The 14,151-nt window shown below is 44.1% G+C and overlaps 1 protein-coding gene across 1 annotated transcript in view; it reads right to left on the reverse strand.

Moving 5' to 3' along the window:
• The window catches only part of KLHL1 (kelch like family member 1), a 1,526,090-nt gene that overhangs the window by 804,265 nt on the left and 707,674 nt on the right, over nucleotides 1–14,151 (reverse strand). The window contains exon 5 of the mRNA XM_078657414.1: nucleotides 13,797–14,009. Within this exon, the coding sequence (XP_078513540.1) occupies nucleotides 13,797–14,009 (213 nt within the window). The remainder of the gene's footprint in view (nucleotides 1–13,796; nucleotides 14,010–14,151) is intronic.

The raw sequence follows: 14,151 nt of genomic DNA on the forward strand, positions 1-14,151 counted from the left end.
GGAGTCCCATTCGGGGGGACTCGAGATCAGCAAATGCCCCCCTGGAGCCCCTCGTGGGCTCGGAATGCAAAAGGCCCCACATTGGAGCGGCCCTCTGCCAGGTGGGGCTGCTCAGACACCGGCCCTACTGTCTCAATAACAAAGGAAGCAAATGCGGCCGTGGTACCTTCCCAGCCCTCACTCACCGGGACGGTAGTGGGGACTCCTTTGACCCTCCTGTGGTGGCTGCTCCAGGTCCCCTACTCCGGCATCGAGGGCTCTCTCTTCTACACTAGTGCGGCGGGGGCAGGCACCGACAATGTGCCTCTAGCCCCCTCCGCTTTGACTCACCCTCAGTTGCGGGGCTCTCCCTTCCACACGGGAGCCCCGCGTATCGGCAGACTTCCTCGGGCGTGATCCAGTGCGGGGTGGGCTCTCTTGTGGGCTCTTCTTCCAGTCAGCAGGCAGTCCAGGGCTCTCCCTTCCTCTCGGAAGCCCCGGGGAGAAAGGCTGACTTCTCACCGGCGTGCAGGAGCGCGGGGTAGGATCCCGTCTGCATCCTGCTTTCCCTCTAGCGCTTCCGGGTCAGGCCCCGCCCATGTCATTATGAGGGTTGCCTGACTTCCAGGATTTCCCGGATTGCGGCGGCGTTGCTTGTCGATCCCGGGCCGCTGCGGTGATTTCGAGGGGTAAGCTCCCTCTTTAAAGGGTATAGAAAGCGGGTAAAATGCAGGGTGGGCACCTGCTTGGAAATACAGCCAAGGGAGATCCCCACGCGAGGGAATCCCTTGAAGGACGATCGCAGCTCTGGGTTGCAGTCCAAAAGAGGGAAGCACTACTCAGGGAAGCACAGCGCTTCCCAGCACCATAACCAAGCACTCCTGGGCGCTAGATGTGCAAAAGTCCAGGGCAAGTCCTTTAGAAAGGCAGGGGGGGCAAAGGCTGGGCCCAGGGGCCAGCTCACAGGGCCCCCCAGGCAGGGAGGTAGTCCCCAGTGGTGGTCCTCCTGGCGCCCAGCAGCAGCAGGCCCCCCTCCAAATAGGATCAGGAAGAGAACATTTTCATGGGGCCACAGCCCCTTTTTATACACACATTTCCTTTGTCTGTGTCTGCAGGGTCGGGGGAAAACCAGTTGCAGCTGGTTTTGGAGCACTCTGTTATGCTCAGTCCCTCTTCTCATTCACTGGCCAGGCTAGGGTCATCAGTCGCACCACAGGGAGCGGAGCCAGCATTGTGTGGGGAAAGCCCAGCCCTATTCAGGTCCCAGGTGCACTCCTCCCTCACATCACTCATGCAGATCTCTCCACTCACCACCGGGGAAGACCCATCCTGACTCCTGGAGCCAGGCTCACCAGCCAGCTCCAGCCAATCACAAGCCAGACAGCCAATTCACATAAATTACACCTACATGCCAACTTCTAGAAGTGGCACTTCCATACTAGGTACATTAACACCGCACACATCATCGCACAGCATTTAATCACACGAGTCTGCACATACCAAACTCGCACCTGCACTCCCCACACATCAGGAACTACCATGGACACATACATTTCCCATGCATTCCTATGGGAGGGCAGGCCAGTCTCACCACACGCACTTAAGAGTGCGCAAGCACTTTACACTGGGACACAGTGAAAAAGTACGCAGAAGCCAAAAATAACTAACACCAAGTCACAATTAAAAGCAAAAAGTTTAGGGGTGAATCTACCAGAAGGGCCAAGTCCAACACCTGGCATGAGAGAAAGAAGGACACCATCTTGGTCTCAAAAAGGGCACCCCGCGAGGGATGTCAGACCTCTTCCTACTGGAGTGTCCGAATGCAGGAACCGCAGCGTCTCATGTCAGCGTGTCAACATGGAAGTCTTTTTCTCCTCTGGTTTGCCCAGCGATGATGTAGTGCTTATATACCCGAAAGGTAGCCTTAGGGGTTTCACCTAAAAGTGTACTATGGGCATGTCGGGCAAGGATGACGATAGGGGTGACCCTTATACAGAGTTTTTATGCAGAAGATGGTAATCCTGCTGTGATACTGAGAATCCTCATGCATAATACATGAGACTAGTTTTCGGAGAAAACCACAAGACAGTCATGTAGCACCTAATTAGGTAAAGGGTCAGCGTCAGACCCGTTATGCAGAAAAATGGTAGGTCAGATGTAGGTAAAAGGTTGTGTACCTACCTAGACCTATATTGGAGTACATTGGGGCTCATAAAAGACCCACACAGGTCCCAGTGAACAAAGTACCTTTCCTGGTTGCAAACAACAAGATGCGTCGAGTACCGCAGGTGCAAGATGCATCGATCTTCTCCACACAGTGAAAGCAATGCATCCATTTTGAAGAAGGGGTCTAGAGTCGAGAGGCATCATGCAATGCACCTTATTCAGCCATGCAGGAGAGGGGATGTCACAATGTCACGTGGCTGCAGGGGCGGCGATACTCTGTCTGATGCTACGATCTCTGGAGGCAAAGTGCTGGTTCTCATGTGATGCGCCAAATTCATTCCTGCAACCGGATTGATGCAACAATTCTTCTACCTGCAGACAAGAGATGTGCCAAAATCTGTGTTGCAAGTATCTGGGCCACTTCCATTGAGCCAGTCATAGGAGCACAGATAAAGACTTTGATATCCCTGAGTCTCAAGCAGCAGGAGGCAAGCCAACGAGGCCTTGGAGGTCACTTGGAGTTAAGGCTTGGTCCAGCTCTCCTTCAGCAGAAACAGAGAGCAGCAGGCAGCAGGGTAACAAGCAGAATAGCAGGCCTTCCAGATCAGCAGGTCAGTTGAGTCCTTTAAGGTGCACAGTAGTTCTTCTGGCAGCGCTTAGTCGCAGATGAAATCAAGTTAAAAAAATGGCGAATATGTAGCTTGTATTCAGCATAAAACAACAAAAACTTCACATATCCCAATGCATTTAGGGCTTTTCACATAAGCCCTTCGTCAGGGGAATCTGCAATGTATCAATAAGCTGATTTTAATGAACAATATACAACAACATGGAGTTTAACATCAATCATAAAACATATGGGTTCACAAGAGAGCAGGAAGAACTCCTCACGTAGTCATTGGTAATACAAGCTACATATTTCGCCATTTTTCGAACTTGATTTCATCTGTGACTATCAAGAATAAAGCAGATTATTACCAACCTCATGGTTTGAAGATCTGATTTTCAGCTGGTTGGAGTACTGTTATTGATTGAAGAGTAACAGAATACCATGTATTACTGTTTTGATAACATTGTCTACACTTTATAGAGACTTGATAGTAGTGCGCTTTGGTATTCCCGGAAACATTTCCGGGTTAATTCTTTTCATTGTGAATGTAGTGGTCTGCAGAGCCCCTAACCTGGTGCACACATTACTTTAGTTGAAGTTTCATTTATGTGTGTATAAACGTTTAATCTGTTTGAACTAGAATATTTGAGTGCATCCAAGCTGCGTATTTTTCACTGTCTGTACAACTTTCTAAAAGTGGCATTTCTAAAAATAGTAATGTTAAATCCAGCTTCACCAGTAGGAAGGATTTATCATTACCATTTCAAAGGTATGAAACATGAAAAAGCCACTTCTCTCTGATCAGTAATTTCAGCCTAAAAGTGTATTAAGGAGTGTGAAGTGCTGAGTATAAGATGGATAGGCATCACAGTACAATTGTATTAATACATTTCAAGGTTTTTCACTATCAGGACATGTAAAGGTTAAACACACATGTCGTACCTTTTACTTAAATGGCACCCTGCCCTTAGGGTCACTTAGGGGCAGGGAGATTCATAAGTACTAAAAAGGGTTTTAAGCCTTGCAAGTAGTTTTTGAAATGCCAAGTCAAAGTGCAGTAAGCTGCATACAGAGGGACTGCTGTGGAAGGCCTGAGACAGGATTAAAAGTCTTCTTATGTGGGTGGTAAAATTAGTATTGCAGGCCCACTAGTAGCATTTGAAATACAGGCCCTGGGTGTATGGTATACAATTTTACAAGGGACTTACCAGTATATCAAATATGCCAATCAGGTAATACACCAATGTCATCATGCACCTTAGCACTTGTTTATATTGATAAACTGCTCTGATCCTAATGCCAAAAACACAAATCTGCAAACAACGGGAGGTAAAAGGCAATATGTCTGGGGACCGGCCACCCTAAGGATGACATGTCTAGCATTCAGGGTAGACCCATAATCATTTTACTGGATCCCTGCATGTGTCCAGAATATTATCATATATGAGCTTCCACGTTTTGGTTTTTAGTCCATCCGGGTGGGATCTACCTATCCGGATGAGGATAGACTCCAATGATTAATCATACCTTGAGTGGATGGGTGAGGTATCTTCTCCTATTATTAAACAACCTCAGAGGTTATCAGGTAAAATGGAAGATAGGATCTAATCTTCCCTGAGCCCTTACACTATGATGTGTGTATTGGATTTTTAGAATTGTCTGGGTTGGTAAGTGTGCCTGGGTGGTGGCCAAGTCTAGGCCCAAATACTGTTGGTATGGACATTGCCAAAATGAAACAATTTACAAGACAAAAAGCTTGTTGCCTCCATATTGCATTTTGGGACCTTTTCTGTCTCAAGCCACACAACTGGGGTACCATTTTTATGGGGAGTAGTATGGAAACGCTGGGTGGTAGGAATGTTGTTGATTCCACCACTCTCTGGATGTTTCCTTCACAGAAAGTAAATCATTTTAGACAATGTCTGATGTTTGCTGGGCATCCTGGGTAGGAAATCATAGTAAGTTCCAAACAAGTAGAACTAGCCTATATTCCCCTGTGTATTTAGGGCCACATTTACTACTTTTGATAAAGGGCAACTGTTAGACTCGGCATCCTTGGCGTGGTTTCCAGAGAAGTTTTGCCTCTACCCCCTGTATTTTTGATGCTGTACTGGATTTCGTTTTTGCTGACTTTCATGCTTTGGGCACTTTGCCACTGCTAATCAGTGTCAAAGTGCAAGTGCTTCCTGTACAAATTGTTATTGTACTTGGTTATTCATAATTGGCATATTTTATTTACTGGTAAGTACCTAGTAAATTGCCCTGAGTGTGCCAGGGGCCTGTAAATTAAATGCCACTAGTTGGTCTGCAGCACTGATTGAGCCACCCACAGAAGTAGCCCTGCAAATATAAGTGCCTGCACGCAGAATTAACTGCCATGGGGACCTGGCAAGTGCACCCACTTGCCAGGCCCTAACTTTCCCCTTTCTTACACACAAGACACCCCCCTTGCCCAGTGGCTGACTACAGTGAATCCACTCTGAAAGCCTCTGTCACTCAAAAACCAGACAGTGTATACAAAAAACAGCAGAGGCACGCAGAATGGTAAAATAATTAAATTCCTACTTTCTAGAAGTGGCATTTTGAAACACACAATTTAAAAACAATCTTCAATAAAACATGGGTTATTAAATTCTTAGTCAAGAGAGCAAAAACAAAAAATTTCTATATCGTCCCAATGGAAAATTATATTTGTAAGATGTTGAAATAAATCCAGTATTTTTAAAGTACACAATTACCTGAGGGTGTCAAGGCACTGGGAGTCGTCAGGAAGATTAAGCGAGCTATTGTACAGAGTCACATGGTCCTGAGCTAACCTTACCGGGGAATTGAACCGTGAACTCCATGGTTCGAAGTCAGACACCCTGCCCGCTGCGCCACACCTCTTCCAAATGTCACCAAGTATCTCCTGTATTATCCTATGGGACAGATAGCCTTTCAATAGTGAAGAACAAAATACACAGTATTTCACTATAAGGATATGTCATAGACACCTGTACATGTCCTTCCTTTCGCATACACTGCACTCTGCCCACGGGGTACCTTGTCCCTTCCTGGATGACTCAGAGCTGAGCTGAATAGATCTTGACTGTATTTAAATTAGTGGGAGGAGTTTTACTTGTACTTGAATATGGCGTGTTTCCCTTGCACAATGCTGTCTCCATCGTTTTAGGCCAAACTGTACCAGTAAGGATAGAACTGGTTTAGACTGGGCTCAGAGCCAAAATGGGGTATAAGTAGAGGACCTTAAATCCCAGAATTTAGATCACTTCTGGACTCAAGAGGAAGATTTGCCAAGGAGAAGAGCTGGAGAGCTGCGAGGAGGAGTGCTGCCCCGTTGCTGTGTGCTGTATGGGGTTGGCCTGTAGTTGCTGCTCCGTCGAGGAAAGGACAAGGACTGGAAATTTGCTGAGAAACCTGCATGAAGAAAAATCTCCAATGGCTTGTGTGTGCTGGCCTCCTGTCCTGCAGTTTTGGGGACACAAAGTCTTCACCCCCAGCTCCCCTGAACTCTACTGCTGAGAGTTCTGACCTGTCAGGAGGTGTCTTTTCCAGTTTTGGGCCTCTGGATTTTGTTTGTGCTGCTGGGAGCTGGAAGAAAGAAAGGAAGCAAAAAAAGCAATCTCCAATACTGTCAGCAATGCCGCTGTGATGAAGCGACCTGCAATGAGGCAAGGGCACCGCTTGTAAAGTGCATAATGCACCGCCCTACCTGCACCACAGCTCCTACGCCCTTTGACACTCTTCGACACCTGCAGTGTTTGGCCTTCCCGACGCCAGTGCTCACACTGACTTCCTCACCACCAGTGCATGCTTCCAGTTATTTAAGCACTGATAACCGGTGAGGGTAAGTCCACGAATTTGCCAACTTTGCACCGCCTCAACGGAACCAACGCCTCACCACCGACGCACGGACTTCCCCTCTCCTGGATTTGACACGCTGCCTTGTCACGGATACGATGCCTCACCTCCTCCGTGGCAGCCAGGGAGCCGGTCTCGACCTAGGCACCGACGTCGCACCTTCACGATGCAGTGCATTGTCATTGACTTCATTTAACAAGGTTCTGTTTGTTTAGGGGTCCTCGCGGTCCGGACTGTACTTTTGATGTATTGTCAAGGGGGGAGCAGGGGTTATGTCAGGTGTGTTGGAAACAAAATTATAAATACTTGCTATGCTGATTTGATTAAGATGTATCAGAGTAGTCTAGACTAATATACAATGTGGGAAAAAGGACACAAATTTAGCCTAGATTGCAGAAAAAAGTTATGATGGTTTAAACTCAAAGTTGCCCTAAACATTGGGGGGTTGGGTTGACTCAGCAGTAAAGGGGTTAAGCCATAAAATATCTCAAGACTGTATTGAAAGGAAGTTATAATTGTGCGGGGCCGGGGACCATACAATCCCACAAATATTTGACATAATCAGGTGCAATTGAGTATTGTGGATATTTTGCAATGGTCTCATACTCAAAGAGAAGTTTGTGTTTCTGACACAGGATCCTTAGTTCCCATTCAAAATGGGAGGAAGTGAGAGAGTGTACACAACCTTCCTCAAAACATAATTGTTTTAAATCCTGAGTGTCCTACTGCTTGTTAATCTGGTATCTTGATTGTATTTAAACTCTTCCACTCCTAGCATATACAGAGGTGTATGCCTGCCCTTGAAAAGGCAAGCCCCAGGTCATGGCCTGTGATCAGGAGGGGTGTACTTTTAGGCAATGCGCTACTGTCCTTGCCTGTGATACATCACATAAAGCAGTAGAGGGAGTGTTCCATGTTTTGTGGCTTTATAGTATCACTCTACCTTTATTCTGTGTCAGTGAGAACAAAGTTTACTGACCCCACTGGTAGAAAGATTCTCCTTTATATGGACCTTAGAGCTTTGTACTGACATTCTGTGTGTATGTCATGAAAGTGTGTACATGCAGGATGTGTGTATCACATGCATGGTAGTATAAATCTATGAGTTGCATGAATCTAAATACTGGGACCAGTGAAATATATTTTGCAAGGCTCTGGTTTAACATGGAACAACATAGAGGCTGAGGATAGCTTCCCCAAACAGTGGAAGTGTACTGCCTGCATTCCTGTTGATGCAGGGTGGAAACCCAGATACTGACGTGAGGAGGAGAAGGGAAACAGAACTATGTTTAGGAATTCAATGAGGCTCTTTTTAGCAAAAGGACTGATGATTAGTACATCCTGAGCACTGCTGATTGGTAGAGGGCAATGGAGAGTAGTGGGACTACAAATTCTTTTCTCCGAGAAAAGGCAGCTTCAATTCAGGGCCTGTCTGTTAGTTTTTCTCTTATTACTGTTCCTGGAAGGTGATGACAACCAGGTACATATAAGTCACACTTCATTGTGCCCATGCTTTGTATACTCCAGTTTGGAGCCAGCCCCAATGGTACCTGCTATGAAAACCATCACTTTGCACAAAGTTGAGTCTACCAAGCAGCATGGCAATAACCTTTGAAAGACGAACAACCCAAACCTGTTTTGAAATATTAGGAGGTGGATCCACATACATTTTCTGGAAAATTTGTAAACGTGTAATCCCAAAACATCCCATTTTGTTCTTGTTCCAAGTTCTCCTTGGCCAAAAATGTGGTTTGTCTAAGACTACTTGAATGACTGCTGTGTGACAAGGGATATATGTCTGCATTACAGCCAGTCTCCCAGTGGCGAGGGGATATCACCTAAAGCTTGAACATGTGCTGGAAGAGCTTAGGGTCTTCCTAGAGGCTACCTGCTAAGAGAGAGAATGTGTGCACTGCCCTCAGCAGTAGGAGTGACTGTGCCTAGGAGAAGCTCAATGATTTCCTGGTATAGAGAATAGCACGAGAGAATGAGAAAATTCCAGGAAGCGAAGAGAGGAGTCGCTCAGGTGTGGCAGAGTGTGACTCCAGTCTCCTGAAAGTGGTCTCAGCACTAACCTAATCAAATTCTCTTCAGAAAGAAATCATCAAAGAAGATAGCCAACCATCTAAGCCTGAAAGACTGGTGCTACTCCCGCCAATGTCTAACTACACTGAGGAATCCACAACTAGCAAAGACATCTGCTAGGTTAGGATCGGCCTAGAGGTCACACTTTACAAGCCCACATCCATTCTTCACCTAGCCTAGGGTAGCTGCAACTGTCAAAGACAGGAATCTGCACCAGAAAACCGCCACACTGAGATCCCCTGAAATTAAGTGTGAGGTCACTGCCGTGGCCCCAATGAGTCTGAAACAGTGGCATCCATCCTGCACCCATCAGGACCCAACTACCAAGTCAGGAAACTGCACAAACTAAGACTTATTCTGCAAGAGTATTGCACTGAGGGAAAAGATAACTGACCTGATGGATGCAATACACCATGTATAGTTAATGAGAGACTGTGCCGAACCCTAGCCAGTGTTGTGCCATAATTATATGCCAGGGATCACAGGCATTCGGGAACCCCTTTGGGGGGGCTGTACACTGAAGTATGTAATCCCTTGAGTCATGACCAGGATTTAAAGTCTGCATTGCACACCACTATATGTTCTGTAAAATACTAAGTAACATTGTGTGATTAAAGTACTTTATTTTATTTAAAAAAAAGGCTAGTACTAGGTAGGACATAAATTGCTTGATTCTTGAGCGCTGAGCTCCCTGCCCTGCACACTCTGGGCCATATTACCAAGAAACTTGTCAAAATGATCGCCGTTTTAGCGGCAGGAAACTGCAGCTAAAACGGCGATAAGGGGCTTGCTAATATGCGTTATAGAATTCCAATAGAAACCCAGGTTAGATGTACAGGACATCTTACCTGGGCTTCCATTGGAATTCTATAACGCATATTAGCAAGCCCATTACTGCCGTTTTAGCGGCAGTTTCCTGCCACTAAAAGGCCAATAATTTTAACGAGCTTCTTGCTAATATGGCCCTCTGTCCCATAAGAATGTTGTGACTGCTCGCAATTGTTACCCTGTGAGTTAAGTGCAGAAATATTTGTACCTGGCCAAGTTTGCAGATCAACAGTAGGATAGACTCCAGGACATGAGTGGAAAATGACATCAACTACCATGGTTGGTTCCCAGCTGCCCATCTGTGATCTAAGGCTGCTTGAAGGGGGTTTGAGAAAAGGAGAGTGTAGTTCTCAAACTATAATTCTTCAACTTCAGAGAGAATGTTACTACTGTGTAAATCTTTAGGTCCATATCTCCCCTTCTCCATGCTTCCCTGTTTAACTTTCAGGTGCAGATTATTTTCTCTTGTCAGAAGGGATGGCATGTGATCATTTGCTAGAGGTAGTCTCATGACGTAGTTTTCAGACTTTCATAAGGTGGATGTGGACCTACCATGACTGACCATTGTCTTTGCTCCTGTGGGCTTCAGTTTACTTTCTGGAATTTATTGTTAGCTCAAGGTTTTGGTTGGAAAATCATCGATGAGGCCTTCAATGGTCTGGTTTGTCAGAAGGACTTGCAACTGAAGTTGAGACAGAGGCCGAGTACCCCTGCTCAGTCTAAGTCTGGGAATATCATCAAAAACACCAGAATATCTTCAAAAATGAGGCGTAAGAGAGCAAAGATATCCAACAATTTTACAACATTATTAGCGCTTTGAACACTGAGCTAATCTTTCCACTCATTTAGCTACTGTAGGGACAACTATCAATGAAAGGGACTGTATATCATAATATTGCCTATTTCTGGAGGTACTTTTGCACTTGGGGGAATATCCCCTTCATCTATGTAATGCTTAATGCAATGCCTACATGTGTTGCTCTGACATCTGTCACACTCTCGCTAGTTTAATACTATCTTAGATATGTTCAGTACATTTTTACTCTGTCCCATAGTACATCACTGACTTTCATTGACTTTTTGAAATATTCTGTTTAACGAAAATCAAACTGTGGATGCAAAGCACTCAAACCATGAACCCCATCATAAGACATACATAAAGTGCACTGCATAAAATTGGAGCACTGGGTAGATATTCTCTTGTGGTACTCCTGGAATTTAAGAGTAGGCTTGGCTTACTCCTGACATTTATGAGTATGACAGTAGTTTTACAAGAGTAAATTGCACCTGCGCATGTACACATAACATACTTGTGAAATCTGTGTGGCTAAGGTACATATTGTCTAACGATGACCACAATCTATAAAAAAGCAATTGACTGGATTGTTTGTACTACATATGTTTTGATTATTGATTTTTGCAAGTCATCCAACAGTAAAACAGGAATAACAGATGCATACTTAGGTATTGCCAACAATCAGGTCTTACAGGTGAACATTTGCTAGTCCCAGTCAGGATAATGGTGCTAGGTTGAGGGGTGAAGGATAAAATGTATGTTATTCTCTCTTCAAGGCAGCCTTATTCATTATGGTTGTCATGTATACTCGTTCAGACCATAGGTAATAAATGCTAACCTGTGCTTCTGGAAGGCTAGTGTAGCCTTATTCATTGTGGATTCTGGGCCATTCACCCTGAAATAATTCAGTTGTAGGTATAATATGTTTTCCATATTCCCACATATCCTATTTAGCTATCATAAATGTGGCCACATGCTATTTATGATAATGCCTGGGAAATTCACAACAGACAAATAGTCATTAAGAACAGTCACATTTTTCCTAGAGGAGACTCAAACCACCTTTTCCCTTAACTGGGACCAAAGTGCATAAAATGTGTAAGTAAACAGCTCTAACATTTCGCTATTTTGAGAGGAATGCTTTCTTGATCCTGGAGAAGAAATTCCTAATAATGAGCTATTCCCCTTTGGCTGCTTTGAAGTTACAATCACTTACCAATACCCATCTGAATTTGACCATCTCCCTTGATAGAGCATACTATATTTGTCTTTTTCATAACACGTAATAAGCCAATAAAATGAAAAACTTCTCCAAATCTCCAAACCGCATGAACACAACCGAAATCAGAGAACTTTTTCTCAGTGAGGCGCAGAATATTTAGGAACACATTATTTCATGAACATGGTTCAACTTTATTAACAATCTAGCTCAACGCCTAATACTTGAGAAAGACATTTTGAATTGCTATTAAAGGTCACTTCTTCAATTCAAACTATGACAAAGACCATGTGTCCCAGGATGCATTAGTTCGATTCACCTTTACTCTTCTGCATATCAGACACCAGTCAGTTCCTTGTGACCAGAACCACCATCACTCTGCCCACCGCTTCTGCTGTCTAGTAATGTTTTTCAACTGCACAGACAACATTTTCAGAAGCAACCTGGACTACCATCAACATATTGGAGTACAGTGGCACCCAATTCTCATCAGGATGTAAAACTGCTCTGCATAAATGTCTTTGTAATCCATAGAGGACACAAAGGGTTTTTCAAGTACAGTAAATGAATATGTAAATAAATACATATGTTCATGTTTAAACGTTCCCCCAGCATGGCGCATAAGCTCTTTGAGCCAGAATTATCAGGCCAAAACCCACAAGTTTTTCCTGATTCTGATTTTTTTTCCCCCCCCGAAGGCCTTTTTCAACTGATCTGAGCAGATGTAAACATCGTTTAACACTGTAGTTTTTTAAAGTGCGTTTCTGCACCTTATAAAACTGAACCTGGTGTTTCTGCACTTGGTGTTCCTACGTTCTGTAGCATCTGACATCACAGAATCACCCAGAGTGGTACCCCTGCTCAGCATACCGCTCTAGAAATTGGTAGTGAGGACTTAGTCATCATGCAGGATTTCTATAGCTGCCTTTAAACAGATTGATGTAATGTGAGATGCTTAAGCAGAGGTAAGTAAGAACGTCTTCATTCAGTTATATTCGCTCTCTGTATCTGCCAGAGGCTGAGCAAATTTTAAGGCAGACTCCAGCGCAACGTTCCAAAGGAGGCAAGGGGAAAAAGGAAAGTACCAAGAGCGTGGAGGGGAAAGAGGAAGATTACAACACATCTCCCTATGGCCAGGGTTAACAGGTTGACTACCTTCCCTGCATGGCACGGTCTGAGTGAACAACATACTAAGCTGTACCTGCTTGTCAGAGTCTATATGACCAACACACTAAGCTGGAAAATTACAACACAGATATGTGGCATTTAAACATCCTTTAGTTTGACATAAATTCTACTGATTTTACACAGTTAATTGTAACACGTTCAAACTTACCATTAATGACTAATCCTCTTTAATCAAAGGTCTATTGCATCATTTTTCATTGCATTGTCGGTAGCTCATTGCGCTAAAGTAAAGCAGCAACACTTGTGCCCATACAATGTTAGATTTGATTAAAAGCAGTTGATGTAAGCTTCCTTTGGCATCTACTCATCACCATGTAAATGCAAAGCACAACCCAACTGTCGCTCCAAAAATGAGGTTTTGAGGCGCCTGTCAAATTATCTGTTAAAATGCAGCCACCTTCTTAGAAGCTTGACCTCGGCCCTCTATCTAGGGGACAACTTACACAGATGAATGTCGGCCTGCCCTTCATGTAAATCCTCACCCAAATTGAAGGATACGGTCTTCAAAGACTAACAACATATAGTCAAACATATGAAGGTACATTTTCAATACCACACGAGAAGACGAATATATGAGACCTTAAATATGCCACCACCCAATATAACTTAATTCAAACAAAATATACATCTGTTTATTATAGACAAATAAGACAGAGTGATTGAGAAGACAGGTTCTCTCTGTGTGAACAGGAGGGGCTACTTGAGCAGATTTGACTTTGTTTTGAGATGTGAGAGGTTAAAATGTCGGAGTAAATCCTTAATTTAATACCAGAATGCAGAACACAGATTCTATTACATTCTGCATGTGAAAAACTACTGCATGGTTTCATTAAACTGCTATCAAAATATTAATCTTTAAATTATAGGCACAAGAGAATAATGAACTCGACAGTGGAACAGTAAAGATAGTAAAATTGGCAGACCTTAAGGTCGTGCTTGCCATTTATTTTTTATTAAAATGGGCTACGGTTAATTGCATATTTTCACATGAACAGTGACGATTTTAGTGCTGCAGCAGGAGGATCAACTATCCACTTTTTAAAAAACGATAAAACGAACATTACCTGTGGAGGAAGCAGAGGCAGTCTGATGTAGGCAAGAAGCAAGCTCAGGTCAGGGCACCTCCTTTGCATGTCATACTTAACCCAGATCATTAAGGCATGGAAGATTGTTTCTTCATCTGGGACATTAATATCATCGCTGGCCAGTAGGTTGTGAAGTTCATCTACTGGGAGCAGTAAGAACTCTTGATTCTGTATGACCTCCATTATATTTTCCTGCGGAGAGAAAGGACTTTTACTAAGCATAAGTATTTTTTTCTCCAAAGTAAATTCAGAGTTTAATAAATGGCGTGCATTAAAATTGAGCGTCCACGTTACGCTGCTCCTGAGAGCACTTGTAGGGGTTGAAAGTGGATGT

Source organism: Lissotriton helveticus, chromosome 8 (genome assembly GCF_964261635.1).
Source record: "Lissotriton helveticus chromosome 8, aLisHel1.1, whole genome shotgun sequence".
In the NCBI taxonomy this organism is placed as follows: domain Eukaryota; kingdom Metazoa; phylum Chordata; class Amphibia; order Caudata; family Salamandridae; genus Lissotriton; species Lissotriton helveticus.